The sequence below is a fragment of the Penaeus chinensis genome, chromosome 7, assembly GCF_019202785.1.
Source record: "Penaeus chinensis breed Huanghai No. 1 chromosome 7, ASM1920278v2, whole genome shotgun sequence".
Taxonomy (NCBI): domain Eukaryota; kingdom Metazoa; phylum Arthropoda; class Malacostraca; order Decapoda; family Penaeidae; genus Penaeus; species Penaeus chinensis.
Genome location: NC_061825.1, coordinates 11,962,845 through 11,982,844, shown reverse-complemented (window position 1 = coordinate 11,982,844; position 20,000 = coordinate 11,962,845). Strand labels below are relative to the sequence as shown.

The 20,000-nt window shown below is 35.6% G+C and overlaps 5 protein-coding genes across 5 annotated transcripts; all 5 read right to left on the bottom strand.

Moving 5' to 3' along the window:
- Positions 1 to 2,044: 2,044 nt before the first annotated feature.
- Positions 2,045 to 2,837, bottom strand: LOC125027555 (cuticle protein 7-like). Its single transcript, XM_047616650.1, has 3 exons — positions 2,765 to 2,837; positions 2,534 to 2,620; positions 2,045 to 2,396 (listed from the first exon to the last, which is right to left on the bottom strand). The coding sequence occupies exons 1-3, from the start codon at positions 2,804 to 2,806 to the stop codon at positions 2,103 to 2,105; spliced, it is 423 nt and encodes a 140-aa protein (XP_047472606.1). The 5' UTR covers positions 2,807 to 2,837; the 3' UTR covers positions 2,045 to 2,102.
- Positions 2,838 to 5,408: 2,571 nt separating this feature from the next.
- Positions 5,409 to 6,270, bottom strand: LOC125027391 (cuticle protein 7-like). Its single transcript, XM_047616455.1, has 3 exons — positions 6,247 to 6,270; positions 5,924 to 6,010; positions 5,409 to 5,825 (listed from the first exon to the last, which is right to left on the bottom strand). Exons 1-3 carry the CDS (start codon positions 6,256 to 6,258, stop codon positions 5,460 to 5,462), a joined length of 465 nt encoding a protein of 154 aa, XP_047472411.1. The 5' UTR covers positions 6,259 to 6,270; the 3' UTR covers positions 5,409 to 5,459.
- A 2,780-nt stretch (positions 6,271 to 9,050) lies between these two features.
- LOC125026866 (cuticle protein 7-like) lies at positions 9,051 to 9,813 on the bottom strand. Its single transcript, XM_047615464.1, has 3 exons — positions 9,802 to 9,813; positions 9,579 to 9,665; positions 9,051 to 9,442 (listed from the first exon to the last, which is right to left on the bottom strand). The coding sequence occupies exons 1-3, from the start codon at positions 9,811 to 9,813 to the stop codon at positions 9,095 to 9,097; spliced, it is 447 nt and encodes a 148-aa protein (XP_047471420.1). The 3' UTR covers positions 9,051 to 9,094.
- Positions 9,814 to 14,666: 4,853 nt separating this feature from the next.
- LOC125027262 (cuticle protein 7-like) lies at positions 14,667 to 15,529 on the bottom strand. The gene is made up of 3 exons (XM_047616225.1): positions 15,507 to 15,529; positions 15,186 to 15,272; positions 14,667 to 15,083 (listed from the first exon to the last, which is right to left on the bottom strand). Exons 1-3 carry the CDS (start codon positions 15,516 to 15,518, stop codon positions 14,718 to 14,720), a joined length of 465 nt encoding a protein of 154 aa, XP_047472181.1. The 5' UTR covers positions 15,519 to 15,529; the 3' UTR covers positions 14,667 to 14,717.
- Positions 15,530 to 17,297: 1,768 nt separating this feature from the next.
- LOC125026865 (cuticle protein 7-like) lies at positions 17,298 to 19,102 on the bottom strand. Its single transcript, XM_047615463.1, has 4 exons — positions 19,034 to 19,102; positions 18,210 to 18,299; positions 17,786 to 17,872; positions 17,298 to 17,681 (listed from the first exon to the last, which is right to left on the bottom strand). Exons 1-4 carry the CDS (start codon positions 19,100 to 19,102, stop codon positions 17,298 to 17,300), a joined length of 630 nt encoding a protein of 209 aa, XP_047471419.1.
- Positions 19,103 to 20,000: the final 898 nt, after the last annotated feature.

The following is a 20,000-nucleotide window of genomic DNA, read 5'->3' as shown; positions in this document are numbered from 1 at the left end:
GGTCGTTTTTTTTTATTAGTACCTGAACAATAAAAAACGCTACTCTACACTGAATACTGATGTTGCCTATTCAAATATCACTAAGAATTTCAGTGTCCGGGAATTTTGCTAATATGATATTCAAATTAGACAAAAAGTATTATCTTTTTTGAAGTTGGGCATTTGACAATGTTCACTGGGCCCTAAGATCCATATTTCCTACATCACAAAAAGAAAGAACTAGAGAGAAGAAAGACACAACACCATGATACATTTAAATGAATGGCATGCAGTTTCTTATATGATGCAAGTGATCGAAAGGTCCTCCTTTTTTTTCTTGCACTCCTCCATATTTTCATTTTCTTGGTCTAGGTCATTGTTTTATCATTCATACACCTGTTGTAAGTCCAAGCAATTTGGCCATGAAAAATATCTTAAAATGTTAAATAATCACAAAGGCACATTTTGTTTTCAAAGTCATTATTTGGAAAATAAAATACTAAACCCATAAAAAAAAAAAAAATCGTTGGTTTCGTGTCAGGTTGTGTGGTACAGGACCTTACAACTTACTCTTCTATTTTGTATGTACATATCACATATTTATATGTACACACATACACCCACACCGGGTTGACATGTGATGCTAATAAAAGCATAATACTAGTTTGAATAAATATTTATCATCAGTACATATAACTACAAAGTACATATGTTTAAATGTGGGCAGACACTGATTCGTAGGCAAGAGTATGCTTGTAGGAACAGGTTCGTAAACAGGTGCAAGTTTGTAGGTACTAACAAACTTGTAGGCATAATTAGGTTTGTTCTCTGGGTATTGTTCCATACCCCTCTTAGTTTACTTCAGCCATTCAGCGACATTCTGCAGATGACCGTCGGAAAGCAGTGTCGTAACCGTCACGAGCCTCCTGGTGACCGAGGTGGTTTCCATTGTAGTCGTCTGTTATAGCATAAAGGAATTCGCATGTAGCAGGAGGAAATAAAATAGTAATAGGTGTGTAACTGAGATTATCTATACCGAATTAAAGGCTATATGACATATGCTTAGCAATTCATAACAAATTGTATATCCGTTTGAACTGTAGTTGGTCTTATAGCATATATTCACGAATCCTAATTGCAATAGTAATCTACGACCAGTCCATGCATAACTAACTCTCTGTATTTTCTCTTTGCAGTACCTTCATCTTGTTTATCGCTTAAGTTTAATTGAATCGCATTCAGTTATATATGCATTTCTTGTATATGAATTATGTAAATAAACACACAAACACACACCTTCTAGTCAAAGCAGCTTCAGAAAAAATATCCTTAAGGTCCTTTTTTGAAGTCGTACATAACAACAACAGAGATTGCATAACCAACATGTAACGGAAATGAACAATATCTATGTAGTTTACAACCTAGGAAAATTTTTGAAGACAATTGAGTTCTGTGAGGGAGCAACGAAAGGGTATGAGCAACGATGTTCTGAAACTGAACATAAAGCCTAAGCTAATGAAAACAAAATTGATAAAGGGCACTGATATTAGGTATTCTGAGAAGGAATATCAGATGCAGTGATGTGGTGAAACTTTCAAAATACATTTTAAACATCTGCACATTTTTTTTTCGTAGACACCCCCCCCCCCCTCAGCCACTTCTATTTCCATGCTCTGATCTGCCTATTCTTTGCTATGATTGAGATTAATTACACGTCTTGTAGTCACTGCTACAACAAGCGCGTACAAACACACACGACAGATACATACCCACGCATATATGCATGCACATATACATACATACGTGCACATACATATATTGACACAAACATACATGCACACACACCTCCAGAGTCATTTACACACATCCACATATTTTACATGACAGGCTTTCATTTGAACGCCTGTGTTCACATTATGTGTTTTACATCTCCGCTGACCACATGTTTCCTGTCTTGGTTTTCTAGTTAAATAGTTGACTTTTGTTACTGCAAACTTAGTAGTGAATATTTGTGGCAAATGTCCTGAAAATCTAATTTTATAAGGATTTAAGGTAAACCAACTTGACGCTAGAATTGTTGTTTAATAAATATTTTCAATATGTTTATAGATCATATGTCATATTTAGGCGTAAACAGGGGCGGGTTCATAGGCAGGGGCAGGCTTGTAAGCAGGAGCAGGCTTGTAGGCTGGAGCAGAATGGTGCTCAGGGTACTGGGCTTCACCTTCGTAGCTGACCTCAGCCACGTAGCCAGAGTCGCCGTTGACAGTGTAAATGACCCTCTGCAGACGACCGTCGGGAAGGAGGACGAAGTAGGAACCCTGAGTGTTGTATCCGTCACGGGCTTCCTGGTGACCGAAGTCGTTTCCGGAATAGTCGTCCTTAACAGCGTAGTTGAAGTCGTACTTAGCAGGAGCCTAAAAAGATGTAAAATTAGTTTGGAACTGAAGTGATTATAGATGATACACTAATTAACCAGATATGAGTACTACAATTTGAAACTGAAATATTGATAAAATTAGTAAAAATTCTTAGAAAGTAAGTTATTACTTACGTCATAGGTTGCCGGAGGAGAGTAATCGTAAGAAGGCTGTGAAGGAGCAGCCATAGCGACGGCCACAAACGCAAAAGCGAGAACGGTCTGTAATATGACACATAATGTATTTAACCAATAGGAAAGAACATTTCTGAATAGTTCGATTCAATATGTGCATATCTATCTATCAATATATATATGTATGTATATATATTGTATATAATGTCCATATTTAAGCTTGATTCGTACCTTTGTGAACATGATGACAGGTGGAGATCGACTGAGATGCATCAGACATCGAGCTGTTGCCTTTTATACTGCGTGAATCGTAAACTCTCCTCAGCCACTTCCTTTTCCACTGTCCAGCCGACCCTAACCTTGGTGACGGCGAAAGTGAGTAATTTACTCTAATTCCTCTGAATGAAGTGTGAGCGTTCTGCTACTTCTTAGTTTCCGAAAGGTGAATTTCAATCCTCTTCTTTCTTCTGCTTCTTCGTTTTCTTCTTTCTCTTCTTCCTCGTAATATTAATGCTAATATTGATAATAATAATATTATACATATATGGATATAGATATATATGCACACACACATATATTTGAATATATATGCATATATATACAAATATATTTGCACACACACACACACATACACACGTATATATATACAGATAAATATTATTATACATATATATACACACATCCATACACACACACACACACACACACACACACACATATATATATATATATATATGTGTGTGTGTGTGTGTGTGTGTGTGTAGATATACATCCATATTAATACAAATATATATATATATATATATATATATATATATATTTATTTAAATACACCCGCGCGCACACATATATATGTGTTTTTTTATGAATTAATATGAATATGAATATATATACATACATACATACATATATATATATGTATATACATGGATGCATACATACATACATACATACATCCAAATATATGTATGTATATAAAGGTACATATATTGGTATATATATGTATATGTGTGTGTGTGTATTTGGACTTACCTGCTCGTGTCAGCAATCTTGCTTTAAAACGGTAAATCCCTCTATTCTCTATTTTTATGGCCCTCATAAAACAAATAGGGTGTCCCTCTAATGCATGTTATTTAGTCATGCAACTCAATGACCCGTCCATTAAACTCTTAGTGAACTAGTGTTTTATCTCCTGTTATGGGATCCTTTTCTGATAGTCATATTAAACATTCAATGGACTTCATAGAGAAGGTTAGAAACTTGCCGACCCACGGTAAAAAATAGTGAGCTTTGATGTAAACGATGTGCTAGATTTTCTTGAAAGAAAACTTTCTTCATCTCATGAGAAGATCCCTATTCCGGTCAGTTGCTTTATCAATCTTATTCGTCTGTGTGTCACGAATAATTACTTATGACGGCGAATTTTATAAACAGATTAATAGTAACGCGATGGGAAGTAGTTTAAGCCCGGGTCTTGCTAATTTATACATGGAGATGTTTGAATCTGAACTCCTTCCGTCTGTTCTCCCTCCTGACACGATTTGGTTTCGTTAAATTGGTAATATTTTTTCTTTGTGGCTAGTGAACCGTTCGTTGCTATTTTTCAGAAAACTCAATAACCTCGCTCGTACTATCAATTTTAAAGTAGAATAGAATGATTCAGTTAAATTACCTCTTTTCGACGTTCTTATATTTAATGCAAATGACTCGCTTAAATTTCCAGTTTACCGTAAACCTACTCACACTGCTAATTACCTTCTTGAATCACACGTAGTATGTTAAAAAATTAAGTAGTGTTAGCAATGTTGTTTTTTTATTATTATTATTTTTTAGAGCATATTGGATTTGGGATAATGAATTTATTGATCGGGAGTTTTTTTTTAGATGTTTTCGAAATTAATATATCCTTTTTCTTAAATAAAGCACATTCATCTGCAAGATGGAAATTTTATACTAATTTCCGTAATACCGAACACGATAGTGCCAGTAATATAGCAATCATTCCGTATAACCCGTCTCTCGATGAAAAACGACATATGTTCAAAGACACTGTAATTGACATTGTTTTACGTATCTGAACGCGTTGCCTAATTCTGTAGTTAAGCACAAAGCGGCTAGCAGTGCTCTTGAGACTTGCCTCAAGTTTTACATAGCGGGACCGGTAAAACTTTCGAAAAAAATAGGAAATGATGAACTTAAGCGTGATGTCAGAGAATCAAATGAGTGTTTCGTTGATTTACGTGATTAAAGGTCACCAGCTGAACTGGAAAAGCGCTATATTTATTCATAAATCAATAAATTCGTATGAAAAAAATGCTAGCTCTATTAATTAGAAAAATGCGTAAATATATGTGTATATATATGTTTATATATGTGTGTGTATGTATATATATATATATATATATATGTTTATGTATATGTATGTATATATATGTATGTATATATTTAAAGATGTACGTATATATGTATATATGTACTGATATGTATACATGTATTTATGTACTGATATGTATACATGCATATATGTATTATATTTGTATATATATGCATGTATATATGTATATATATGTATGTATATATATGTATATATCTATGTATGTGTATGTATGTATATATATGTATATGTATGTTATATGTATATATTTATGAATATGTTACATATATATACATAAATATATAACATATATATATATTACATACATATACATACATATGTGTATATATACACATATATTTTTATATGTATATATACATATACACAAGCCTGCATTTTTTTTTATTCGTTTCGACATATATTATTTACCGTTACACAAAAATCTGTTCACACACAATGAATTTTTTCAATATTTTCAGGTTGAAAGGTAATACAACTAGATGCTTGGGTTTTCGTTTAATAAATATCTTACATATGTTAGTTTATACACACTTAGGCGTAAGTAGGGGCGGGTTCGTAGACAGGGGCAGGCGTGTAAGTGGGAGCGGGTTCATAGGCTGTGGCTGGCTTGTAAGCAGGAGCGGGCTTGTAAGCAGGGGCAGGCTTGTAAGCAGGAGCAGGCTTGTAGGCAGGAGTAGGATGGTACTCAGGGTACTGGGCTTCACCCTCGTAGCTGACCTCAGCTACATAACCAGAATCGCCGTTGACAGTGTAGGTGACCCTCTGCAGACGACCGTCGGGAAGGAGGACGAAGTAGGAACCCTGAGTGTTGTATCCGTCGCGTGATTCCTGGTGACCGAAGTCGTTTCCGGAGTAGTCGTCCTTGACAGCGTAGTTGAAGTCGTACTTAGCAGGAGACTGAAAAAAAAAATCATTATTAGTCTGAGCTATGAGACATGAAACAGTGATTAGGCAGATTTAAGTATAAAACCCTCAGAATACGGGATATTGCTTACGTCATAAGTTGCCGGAGGAGAGTAATCGTAAGAAGGCTGTGAAGGAGCAGCCAAAGCGACGGCCACAAGGACGAGAGCGACGGCGGTCTGGAATAAGACACAACATATCATATATAGTAAGCATGATTCGAAGATAGAAATACATAAGAGACTGAGAAATGAAAAGAATGATTAAAAGAGGAACGGATATATAAACTAAGAAATTATTATGGCTGATTAAAAAGAAAATAAGAAATCGATGACTATGTGTATATATGGACATATACACAACACATAACTGTATATACTGTTCATAAGTGTACTTCTTTAGACTGGATTCGGACCTTAGTGAACATGATGAAGATAGATGATCGACTGAGATGCATCAGACGTCGAGCTGTTGCCTTTTATACTACGTGACTCGTAAACTCCTCAGCCACTCCCCTTTCCACTGTCCAGTCGACCCTCACCTTGGCGACGGCGAAAGTAGTAAACTCTAATTACTTCTGAATGAAGTGTAAGGAAACAAATAAGCAAAATGCATTCGTACCTCACTCACTTGTGTATACTTTCATTATATATATAAATATAAATGTAAACATGAATACAAATGTAAGTATACGTCTAAATCCTAAAGCAGACATTTAGACTGCGTCGTAAGTGAACCAAGCGTAAGAATTTCACTGCGGAAGGAACTTCGATCATTATCTTATAAAATAGAAAAAAATATCTTTGATGGTGCTGCCTTTCCAGGGATGACTGCCTTGTAACGGCAAAGAGATCATCTGGAGCTGAACGGGTGCAACTTTCATAAGTAATCTCAGTGATTTCAAGAAAAAAATAATCTAGAACTAGAAGTATTTCATATATAGGCTGACTAATCTGTTCGTATAAGCAATTTCGGAGAATCTTGTTCGTGGCCAAGACGAAAGACCATATGGAGGGTAGAAAAGTAGTTTCAAGGAATTGAAAGAAAAAAGCGAGAGAAAAGAAGAGGAAAGATAAAAGCGAGAGAAAAGAAAAGGAAAGATAAAAGCGAGAGAAAAGAAAAGGAAATTAGACAATGCTTCTCATTATTATTTTTTGGCAAACGTACACTAAAACATACATATATAGATAGACAAAAAATCACTCCGAAGCCCCCTCCCCCCCTCCCCCTCCACCACACGTACAAACACACATATGCATGATATATATATCCATGTACAATTAAAATGTTTTCGAACGCTTGTACTTTCATTTTCGTATTGTTATAATTTCGCAAATTTGATACCGGAAAATACTGATATGCTGGTATCAAATACCAAATACCGGTATGTTGTTATCAAATACCATAAAAAATCCGGTATCTTTCACTAATTTGTGCAGTACATGTGAGTTATCCATACGCCAGAAGAATCGTATCGTACGACGACTGTCACGGAGCATCACACTGGCGGCCACAAGGACATGGCCGACAGCGATCTGCGAGTAAGCAGGTTTCATTAAAGTTGAAACACGAAACCTAAACTCAGAGGAAGATGACACGAAAATCGCAAACCTGAAATATCTTTGACTTTTATAACGGAAATACCTTCATTATAATATTTGCAGAATACACACACACACACACACACACACACACACACATATATATATATAATTATAACAATCCCGCTTGATGTACAGTTCAGTACAGTGTAGGTTGATAATATATGTAAAAATAAGTTTTAAGATATCTAGGGGAAGCAGCAGAATAATAACACGTACTGAAAGTAGCTTACATTAAAGCTTGTAGATTAGCATCAACTATATATCTTGAAGTTCGTAAAGTTTGCAGCTTTTACTGTTTTCTTGAATATATGTGCTTATGAATTATTATCAAATATATGTTGAATCAATAGTTATTATGAAGTTATTTTTTAGTATTCTTTTGTTATACAGTTATCTATTACTTATTTCAGAACTCTTCCATTTTTTTCCAGCATGATTCCTTATTTCTATTATATTCATTAGTAGCAGTCTTATTTAAGTATTCCTTATTATCTATATATTGCGTGCATTGTCCAGGCGATTTATCACACTCGTTTTCCTAGAAAACCGAATTAATGCATAATGTTATAATAACACCAATAAAACCACCACTTATTTCCTTTATTTTCCGCCTAATACCCTAACACATAAACAAGAAAATATATACTTCACCAGTATGCTTTAGAAGCAACTCCAAAGTTCCAGATGTCCGAAACGCTACTTTTCAAAGTTAGTCAAACGTGTTTCCGTGTACCTGGAAGTGAATGAAGCAATGGCAGCTCAGTTGAGACTCACACTTTCAGTCCACGTCTCCCCCGAGGTAGACTTCTGCGCCCCTCGCTTCGGAACCTCGGGTTCGCGAATCTTCATACTCGACGCACAATACGCACACTAATTTCGAACGCATTTTTAAATTGTCACTTTGGTGCGCACAGACCGTGAGTTTCAATATATCAGTCTATCTATCAAATGATTTGTCTAACTATTCAATATATATACACACATGCATGTATATATATATATATATGTGTGTGTGTGTGTATGTTTGTGTTTATATATGAATAGATATTTATTTTTGTGTGCTCCTACATACATTATTATGCCTCTTCCACCTTCACTGTCCAGCCTACCTTCATCTAGGTGGAGGATATAATGAGTTCAACTTACATTCAAGGCGTTAGGATGGAAATTGACGGTAGGGTTATACCATAACTCAACTATGAATAATTTCGTTCACTTGTAACTGAGGAAAATTGTGTTTATATGATTATGTATTTAATTGTTATACTACTAAAACGTAATATATGTATGTCCATCAGTATTAAAAAGTCTAATTCTATTGTCAAAAGTAAACGTGTTTTCTTATTTATATAATGAATATATATATATATATATTGTGTATATATATGTATATTTATCTGTTTATGTATGTGTATATGTATGTATTTATGTACATATATGTATGCCTATTCATGCATACATATTTCTATAAATATGCGGTATATACATCCTTATCTGAGTGTATGCCCATGTGTTAGTATCGTTTTTTTTCCCGTGGATGCATAACCTAGATATTCATTCTACATACGCATTCATTAAGGTTACAGCTTGATACAAATGACTATTTCTGGTTTTCTGTTTAATAAATATTCATCATATATATTTTAAATTTTGTTTTACTTAGGCATAGGTAGGGGCAGGTTCGTAGGTAGGAACAGGCTTGTAGGCAGGAGCAGGTTTGTAGACAGGGGCAGCCTTGTAGGTAGGAGCAGGTTCGTAGACAGGGGTAGGCTTGTAGGCAGGAGCAGGATGGTACTCAGGGTATTGGGCCTCACCCTCGTAGCTGACCTCAGCTACATAGCCGGAGTCGCCGTTGACAGTGTAGGCGACCTTTTGCAGACGGCCGTCGGGAAGGAGAACGTAGTAGGAACCCTGAGTATCATAGTCGTTACGGGTTTCTTGATGACCGAAGTCGTTGCCGGAGTAGTCGTCCTTTACGGCGTAGTTGAAGTCATATTGAGCAGGAGCCTAAAATGCAAAAAGAAAGAAAAAAGTTTAACGCTAGCTTTAACAAGGAAAAACAATTCACTCTTTTTCAGATATGATGTGTTGTAAATACAAAGAAAAAGGCATTCACCAGTTATCCACAAATAATTACACTTACGTCATATGTTGCTGGAGGAGCATATCCGTAGGAAGGCTGTGAAGGGGCAGCCAAGGTAGCGGCCACAAGGGCAAGAGCGACGGCGGTCTGAAAGTAGACACATAAAATTAGACTGTAGAAATGATAAAAAAGAAAAGAAAATAAATGAAAAAGAAATAACACGCACAATATTTCATAATTTGAAAAGAAAAGCAAATTCAAATCCTTAACGCAGTTCTTGTACCTTAGTGAACATGGCGATGAAGGTGATGAATGTGATACGTTAAACTCCAGCTAAATACCTTTTATACTCTGTATTCTCCAAGCCACTCCCCTCCACCACGCCCCTTTCCACCCTCTAACCCTCCTTCACCTTGGGAGGAGCGAAAGCAAGTAGTTTTGATTGTATACTGTGTATACTGTTGTGCTTTATCGATGATTTATATAAGGTCAGTAAACATACATTTGATTTTAATAATTAACTAATAGCAGCACATTTACAAGTTTACCATTTGTATATGTATAAGTATGACCCCCCCCCCCCCAACCCTTCTCTTTATACACAGAGAAACACGCAAACGCAAACACACACACACACACATATGCATGTATATATATATATATATATATAAATATATATATATATATGGATATATATATATATATACATCATCATTTATCCATACACCCCTAAGTCTAAATCATGCACAATGTACCCAAGACAGAGACATATAAAAGTATACAAAATATATGATCCCAAAATCTCTCTTCCCTCTGCGACCTGATCTTGCTCTTATAGACACAAGTATTAAGCAACTAATTAACTATAAAAAGGATTATACCTTTGTAAGGAAGAGCTTGGCAGAGAAAGAAATATACATCAACAAAAAGAAAGCGATCCACCCTAGTATGAGATAAAGATTTTCAAAGACTATAGGAGCTGGTAAAATAGCTATTGCACATGCGCCTTATATATAAAATGCCTACCCTAAATTATTAACATAATTGATATGCGGCCCTTTCTCATTTCATAGATTTTTCCGATTCACACCCTTATCTGCAGTCTGTCAAGAATATAATGGAATGACATCCGCCAAATAATTGTATAGACTCCGAGATCTAAGATATAACTTATCTTGTAAATATCTATGAATCTATTATTTTCAAGAGCACGATGCGTGTGTAAATAAGTTAATAAACCGTATGTAAATGCAGTAATCAAGTAATCACATGGTTGCAAAAATATTAGAGAGAGAGAGAAAGAGAGAGAGAGAGAGAGAGAGAGAGAGAGAGAGAGAGATGCTGGTAACTACAATTATTCAACACACACAAACCTATATATATATATATGTATATATACACAAATGAATACATACATATACATATACATATCCATATATATGTATATATACATATATGTATTCTCATATATATAAATATATATATATATACACATTTACATATACTTATATATACATATAAATATATATACGAAACATTATTCAAGCGATATATATATGTATGCGTATGGATATATATTTTCATAATGAAGAGATATAAGCGCACGAGATTATCATATGATAAACATAAATGTCAACCAAAAATTTGTTTTAAGCTTTTCGTCGCTGATATGTTCAGCATTACTTGTGCCGTGGTTAGGAGTTGACTTGTACTCGGTGAACTGGGCTTCATCCACGTAATTTAACCTTAGCCAAGCAGTTCAAATCTTAGATGACCGTCATGGAGCAGGACGCAGTAGGAACCCCTAGTAATATACTCCCTGGAAGCATCCTTGGGGCTGAAGCTGTTTCCGGTGTAGTCTTGCCGGTGTAGTGAAAGCTGTACTTAGCTGGGGCCCATATGACTGATTGGTTAGTGAGTCTACCTGGATGCTGCTCATATCGTGTAATTTTAGTCTGGCATCGGGGAATGTGAGCATTCTGCAATGAATGCGCATATTTGTCTATCTATCTATTTATCTGTCTATCTAAATATGTTTTATATATTCCAGTCAATCTATCTTTATCTGTCTTATCTAAATCAATCAGACCTAGCTGTCTCTCTGTTGTGTATGTCTATCTGTCTATCTCTCAGTCTATTGTTTATCCATATATTCCTCTAAATATCTTCCTGTCTGTATGTGTTGTTACCTATAACAAGCAGTGGGCATATTTGTATATGGAAAAGTATATAAAAAAAAAAAAAAAAAAAAAAAAAAAAAAAATCACGTACACCTGTCTGTATCCTCAGAAAATAATTTTTCATTTTATAGACGGCTGATCTCGAATTTCGCTATAAGCCTATGTAAAAAAGAAAACAGAGGTATATGGTTATCATTTCACAGTGGTATTTATGTTAAATTACTACACTGGTATATCTGCAGATTTTATTCTGAGGTTTGGTAGTTGATGCATATGAATACTACAAATGCCGTTTGATAAATATTCATCCATCTCTCTCTCTCACACACACATATATAAATATATATATGCATATATATATTTATATATACATAAGTATGTAAATGTATACGTATGGGTATATGTGTATATATATACACACACACGTATAGGTATGTGTGTACACACACACATAAGTGTTCATATATAAACATATATGTATATACAGGCATACATACATACATATATACATGTATATATTGACATACATACACATATACACATATACATCTGTATATGAGGAACACACGTGTGGAATTCATGTCGAACATGGCAAAGGAAGTTGGTAAAAGCGGCGTTCATACATTCAACCAACAACCTCAACACCGCAACAGGGAGCCACGACCTAGCAAAGGTCGTTGAACGCCTTACCAACGTGACCTGACCGCTCAGTACATGTATATATACACCTCTGTGTATCTCTTGTCTTATATGCCCTGATGAAGCAGTAAAGTGGAAAGGCCTTTGGCATATTCGTGTGTTTTCCTTTACTTCCTTTCGTTGTTCTACTTGGACATGTGTATATATACACATAAATATACTTATATACATACATATATATACATATGCATACATACATACATGTGTGTTTGTGTACGTGTGCACATTCAAATCATACATATGTATATATATATATATGTAAACACACACACATACATACGCACACACACACACACACGCGCACAAACACACACTTATGTATATATATATATAATCACACACTCACACACACACACACACACATATATATGTGTGTGTGTATGTGAGCGCATATATATGTGTATGCGTTTATAAAAATATGTATATACAAACAAAACACATACACACAAAGCACACACACATATACACACAAAAAACACACACATACATATATATGTATATCTATATCTATCTATCTATATATCTGTTTGAGCGCGTGTATTCATATATAACATACACAATTATGTGTATATAAGTATCAATAAATACACATATATATACACATATACATAAATTCCTTAATGCACACACACACACACACACACATATACATATATGTATGTATATATATATATATATATATATATATATATATATAAGTATGTGGGAGTGTGTGTATGTGCGTGTGTGTATGTATGTGGGTATGGGTGTGTATGTGCGTGTGTGTATGTATGTGTGCGTGAGTGCGTGCGTATGTATTCATGTATATGTACACATACATACATTTATGTATATCTATCTCTATATGTTTATTTTTTCTTGCTCTCATACCAATATATATATCATATATTTATATATATATGTTCATATATAAAATGTATATATGTACTCATATATTTCTATCTATACACACACACACACACACACGCGTGCGCGTGCGCACACAAAAACACACGCACACATTTATTTATTTGTACATATGTATATATTTATATACACACATATATGTATATATTTATACATATATACATATACACACACGCACATATATATGCATATACACAAACAAGTGTATGTATACACATACATTCTTGCGTACACGGTTTCCATTCATACTAGCGTAAACTGCTTTTGATCTAGGAAGGAAAACGAAGGGGCTGAGGGGCATGATCATGAGTATAAAAGCCAATTGCTCTTTGATCAAATGCATCACATTCGATCTATATTCATCATCCTGTTCACTAAGGTTCGGATTCTATATTATCTTCAGATGTGAGGTTGTGTGATTCTTCGGTATATTCAATATCGATTTTATCCAGATGTTTTCGTTTACTTGTCCATGTGCTTATAATATATATATATATGATATATATGTATATGTATATATATGTATATATAAATGTTTATATATGCATATATATATCTATATCTATCTATCTATCTATATATATATATATATATATATATGTGTGTGTGTGTGTGTGCATAAATATATGTATACATATAGATATACACATATATGTATGTAGGCATATATAGATATGCCTACAAACATACATATTTATCTTATATCTGTATCTATATCTATATTTATATCTACATATATATCCATATCTATGCCTATATGTATGTGTGTTGTACATGCATACATTTAGATTAGTATGTATATAAACACTGAACATTAATATTGTATTCATATCTCTTCATACCGTCATCGCTCTTGCCCATGTGGCCGTGACTCTGGCTGCTCCTCCACAGCCTTCCTACGGATATACTAATCCAGCAACCCATGGCGTATGAAAACTCTGTGCCAAAATCTTATAATAACATAAATAGTATCGATTGCCTAAATAAAATTCATACTAATTCTACTCTTCTTTAGGCTCCCGGTAAGTACGATTATAACTACGCCGTTAAGGACGACTATTAAAGAAACGACTTCGGTCACCAGGAAACCCATGTATGTATGTATATATATGTCTGTTATATGTATATATTTATGTATATATTACATATATATACATAAATATATAACATATATATATATTACATACATATACATACATATGTGTATATATACACATATATTTGTATATGTATATATACATATACACAAACCTGCATTTTTTTATTCGTTTCGACATATCATAATCTTTACGGTTACACAGAAATCTGTTAACACACAATGAATTTTGTCAATATTTTTAGGTTGAAAGGTAATACAACTAGATGCTTGGGTTTTCGTTTAATAAATATCTTGCATATGTTAGTTTATACACACTTAGGCGTAAGTAGGGGCGGGTTCGTAGGCAGGGGCAGGCGTGTAAGTGGGAGCGGGTTCATAGGCTGGAGCAGGCTTGTAAGCAGGAGTAGGCTTGTAAGCAGGGGCAGGCTTGTAAGCAGGAGCAGGCTTGTAGGCAGGAGTAGGATGGTACTCGGGGTACTGGACTTCACCCTCGTAGCTGACCTCAGCTACGTAACCAGAATCGCCGTTGACAGTGTAGGTGACCCTCTGCAGACGACCGTCGGGAAGGAGGACGAAGTAGGAACCCTGAGTGTTGTATCCGTCGCGTGCTTCCTGGTGACCGAAGTCGTTTCCGGAGTAGTCGTCCTTGACAGCGTAGTTGAAGTCGTACTTAGCAGGAGACTGAAAAAAAAAAAAAATCATTATCAGTCTGAGCTATGAGACATGAAACACTGATTAGGCAGATTTAAGTATAAAATCCTCAGAATACGGGATATTGCTTACGTCATAAGTTGCCGGAGGAGAGTACTCGTAAGAAGGCTGTGAAGGAGCAGCCAAAGCGACGGCCACAAGGACGAGAGCGACGGCGGTCTGGAATACGACACAAAATGTCAGATATAGTAAGGATGATTCGAAGATAGAAATACATAAGAGACTGAGAAATGAAAAGAACGATTAAAAGAGGAACTAATATATAAACTGTATTAATTAATATGGCTGATTAAAAAGAAAATAAGAAATCGATGAGTATGTGTATATATGGACATATACACACAACACTGTATATACTGTACATAAGTGTACTTCTTTAGACTGGATTCGCACCTTAGTGAACATGATGAAGATAGATGATCGACTGAGATGCATCAGACGTCGAGCTGTTGCCTTTTATACTACGTGACTCTCGTTAACTCTCCTTAGCTACTCCCTTTTCCACTGTCCAGTCGACCCTCACCTTGGCGACGGCGAAAGTAGTAAACTCTAATTACCTCTGAATGAAGTGTAAGGAAACAAATAAGCAAAATGCATTCGTACCTCACTCACTTGTGTATACTTTCATTATATATAAATATAAAAGTAATCATGAATAAAAATGTAAGTATACGTCTAAATCATAAAGCAGACATTTAGACCGCGGCGTAAGTGAACCAAGCGTAAGAATTTCACTGCGGAAGGAACATCGTTCATTATCTTGTAAAATATAAAAAATTATCTTTCATGGTGCTGCCTTCCAAGGGATAACTGCCTTGTAACGGCAAAGAGATCATCTGAAGCTGAACGGGTGCAACTTTCATAAGTAATCTCAGCGATTTCAAGAAAAAAACATCTAGAACTAGAAGGATTTCATATATAGGCTGACTAATCTGTTCGTATAAGCAATTTCGGAGAATCTTGTTCGTGGGCAAGACGAAGGACGATATGGAGGGTAGAAAAGTAGTTTAAAGGAATTGAAAGAGAAAAGCGAGAGAAAAGAAAAGGAAAGATAAAAGCGAGAGAAAAGAAAGGAAAGAGAAAAGAGAAACAAAGTAAGTAAAAGACAAAAAGATAGATGAGCAGAGACAAAAAGATAATAGATAATAAGACATAATAAACGATCCATCATATATTTATATTTGCTAGATAGACAAAAATTCCCTCCGACCCCCCATCCCCCCATTCCCCTCCACCACACGCACAAACACACATTTGCATGATATATATATATATCCATGTACGATTAAAATGTCTTCGCACGCTGGTACTTTAATTTTCGTATTGTTATAATCTCGCAAATTTGATACCGAAAAATACTGATATGCTGGTATCAAATACCAAATACCGGTATGTTGTTATCAAATACCATAAAAAATCCGGTATCCTTTACAAATTTGTGCAGTACATGTGAGTTATCCATACGCCAGAAGAATCGTATCGTACGACGACTGTCAGGGAGCATCACACTGGCGGCCACAAGGACATGGCCGACAGCGATCTGCGAGTAAGCAGGTTTCACTAAAGTTTAAACTCGAAACCTAAACTCAGAGGAAGATGACACGTAAAATCGCAAACCTGAAATATCTTGACTTTTATAACGGAAAATACCTTCAGAAACGAAAGTGAAAGAATGGCAGAATGATAAGGCGGGATTGCAAATACCTTAACTATATTTTAGTTTCCATATTTCTGTAGGATAATTATTCCTGTTTCCACGATCATGTTTAAAAAAAAAAAAAAAAAAAAATGCCTTGGTAAGCCTAAATAACGGAGTTACGCTTGACCAAAAGTCACTTCGCTGATATGCGTCGCAAAACTATTATGTATGCTTTACCTATTGACATGTCAGTTAAATATTGTATATCAATAGAGGTATCCATTTCCAACGCTGAAATGCCCAAGTCAGTATTTTCTCATTCGTTTCGACACATCATGATCTTTATATTACGGATACACACAAACATTTATTCAGACACACAACTTTATACACAGGCATTTGAACGGTTATAGATAATTGATTGAATTTAAAGGAAGGTGTTTGTCTCTAAATATTTCGTTAATGTTTTCAGGTTGATAGGTAATAAAGCTAGATGTTTAGGTTTTCGTTTAATAAATATCTTGCATATGTTATATTGTAAACACTTAGGCGTAAGTAGGGGCGGGTTCGTAGGCAGGGGTAGGCGTGTAAGTGGGAGCGGGCTTGTAAGCAGGGGCAGGCTTGTAAGCAGGGGCAGGCTTGTACGCAGGGGCAGGCTTGTAAGCAGGGGCAGGCTTGTAAGCAGGAGCAGGTTTGTAGGCAGGAGTAGGATGGTACTCGGGGTACTGGGCTTCACCCTCGTAGCTGACCTCAGCCACGTAGCCAGAGTCGCCGTTGACAGTGTAGGTGACCCTCTGCAGACGACCGTCGGGAAGCAGGACGAAGTAGGAACCCTGAGTGTTGTATCCGTCGCGTGCTTCCTGGTGACCGAAGTCGTTTCCGGAGTAGTCATCCTTGACAGCGTAGTTGAAGTCGTACTTAGCAGGAGACTGAAAATAAAAAGAAGCATTTAGTTTGTAATTGAACTATGCGAAACGATTCATTCATTAAGCATAGAAAGTCAAAAATTCTCAGAATATGGGGTATTACTAACGTCATAAGTTGCCGGAGGAGAGTAGTCGTAAGAAGGCTGTGAAGGAGCAGCCAAAGAGACAGCCACAAGGGCGAGAGCGACGGCGGTCTGAAAGAGGAGACAAAATGTCAAATATACTAAGAATGGGAAGAGGTCAATATTTCTGTAAATTGACGGAAATTTAGAGAGATTGATTAAGGAAATAACGATTAATAGAGTAACGGAAAAATAGAATGAGAAAATTATATTGTCAATTAATATATATATATATATATATATATATATGCACAAATACATTTACACGTATATATACTGTGCGTACATAATTACACTTGGCTAACGTGAAGATAAATGAATATATATACACATATAAATTTGGTGCACTTACGACTCATTTCACACCTTAGTAAACATGATCAAGATAGATAGAAATCGACTGAGATGCCTCAGACGTCGAGCCGTTGCCTTTTATACTGTGTGACTCTCGTAAACTCTCCTCAGCCACTCCCTTTTCCACTGTCCAGCCGACCCTCACCTTGGCGATGGCGAAAGTAAGTAGTATACTCTAATTACCTCTGAATGAAGTGTGAGTGTTAGCGCTTACTGTTTTCCGAAAAAATTAACTTTTATTTATCCGAACCGAATGAAGGGTGACTGACCTGTTTGTGTAAGCAATTCTAAAGAATCTTGAAGAACAGTAAGAAGGGCAAAACGTGTTTCTATGAGTAAAAGAAAACGGAAAAAAGAGACATAAGGGAAAAAAGAGGTGGAAGATACATAAGTAGATATATAGAAAATTAGGGGAAAATATGTGGAACTACTTTCATGGAGTGAATTTATTTCTTATGATCTATTTGTGAAGTGAATTCACAATCTAATTGAATTGCTGATCTGAATGGTTTGCTTATTATCTTTAACTGTCGGAAAAACACCTTTCAGGAAGATTCCATAACGGAGCATTTGTAAAGCATCTCTATCATATATTGCTGTTTCTTCATAAGGTATTTGTTCATTTCAATGTGTAAATAGCTGTACAATTACTAGCACATTTTTCAATAAACATGAATTTTCAAATTTTCTTCAACCACACATTCATACCACCCTTGCCCCACCCCCCCACATAAATATATGTACAATATACTGTATATACATCAACGATAAAGATAAAGCTAATCGAAAACTGGCATTTTGACTCTTGTATTATTATCTAGAAATTTTGATGCCGGAAAATACTGGCATCTTAATATTCAATCCTGGTATGGAACTTACGGTAAATTTCACTAATATGTACATGTGAATCTTCTTTGAGCCATAGGTTACAGAAAAAGCGTATCGCATGACGGTTTTTAGGAAACCACAGAAATATGATCAACAATGGTTTGAAAGTGAACACGACTTTCATTTAAGTTAAAACACGAAGCTTAAACACTGAGGAAAATGACACTAAAATCTAAAATATGACATGACAATTGCAAAATAGCGCAGAAATTTAAATGCATTAAATTCATTTTATTTGCCTTATTTCTATAGATTACTCCAGTTTCCAAGATTCTACCGAACAATACCTTGAGCCTACACAGCAGAAAAAACACTTGACTAAAAGTTACGTCGTTGATATCCGAAGCAACACCATTATCATTATCATTTACTATTTGATATGTAAATTGAGTAATTAATATCGATAAACGTATCATTTCCCACGCTGAGATGCACAATCCTGTATTATCTCACTCCATGACGTTTGAAATACGAGAAATATTTATTTACACATACACACGCAGCTTTATACATAGACAAGCATTTGAACGTTTTACTAAAAATGCTAATATTTTCAGGTTGAAAGGTAAAACAATTAGATGCTCTGGTTTTCGTTTAATAAATATTTTGCATATATTAAATTATACACACTTAGGCGTAAGTAGGGGCGGGTTCGTAGGCAGGGGTTGGCGTGTAAGTGGGAACGAGTTCGTAGGCAGAGGTAGGCTTGTAGACAGGAGCAGGATGGTACTCGGTGTACTGGGCCTCTCCCTCGTAGCTGACTTCAGCCACGTAGCCAGAGTCGCCGTTGACATTGCAGGTGACCCTTTGCAGACAGCCGTCGGGAAGCAGGACGTAGTAGAAACCCTGAGTGTTGTATCCGTCGCGTGCTTCCTGGTGACCGAAATCGTTTCCAGAGTAGTCGTCTTTGACAACGTAGTTGAAATCGTACTTAGCAGGAGACTAAAAACAAAAAAAA

What these genes read in the sequence shown, in the direction of transcription:
- LOC125027555 (XM_047616650.1), bottom strand. Translation starts at nt 2,806, where the DNA reads ATGCATCTCAGTCGATCTCCACCTGTCATCATGTTCACAAAG. An exon ending in CTGTCATCATGTTCACAAAG is followed by an intron (nt 2,621 to 2,764) that starts GTACGAATCAAG and finishes GTCATATTACAG; the next exon opens with ACCGTTCTCGCTTTTGCGTT. An exon ending in CTCCTCCGGCAACCTATGAC is followed by an intron (nt 2,397 to 2,533) that starts GTAAGTAATAAC and finishes ACATCTTTTTAG; the next exon opens with GCTCCTGCTAAGTACGACTT.
- LOC125027391 (XM_047616455.1), bottom strand. An exon ending in CTCCTCCGGCAACTTATGAC is followed by an intron (nt 5,826 to 5,923) that starts GTAAGCAATATC and finishes TTTTTTTTTCAG; the next exon opens with TCTCCTGCTAAGTACGACTT.
- LOC125026866 (XM_047615464.1), bottom strand. An exon ending in CTCCTCCAGCAACATATGAC is followed by an intron (nt 9,443 to 9,578) that starts GTAAGTGTAATT and finishes TTTGCATTTTAG; the next exon opens with GCTCCTGCTCAATATGACTT.
- LOC125027262 (XM_047616225.1), bottom strand. An exon ending in CTCCTCCGGCAACTTATGAC is followed by an intron (nt 15,084 to 15,185) that starts GTAAGCAATATC and finishes TTTTTTTTTCAG; the next exon opens with TCTCCTGCTAAGTACGACTT.
- LOC125026865 (XM_047615463.1), bottom strand. Translation starts at nt 19,102, where the DNA reads ATGCGATACGCTTTTTCTGTAACCTATGGCTCAAAGAAGATTCACATG. An exon ending in GCAACGGCTCGACGTCTGAG is followed by an intron (nt 17,873 to 18,209) that starts GCATCTCAGTCG and finishes CTCCTCTTTCAG; the next exon opens with ACCGCCGTCGCTCTCGCCCT. An exon ending in CTCCTCCGGCAACTTATGAC is followed by an intron (nt 17,682 to 17,785) that starts GTTAGTAATACC and finishes TTTTATTTTCAG; the next exon opens with TCTCCTGCTAAGTACGACTT.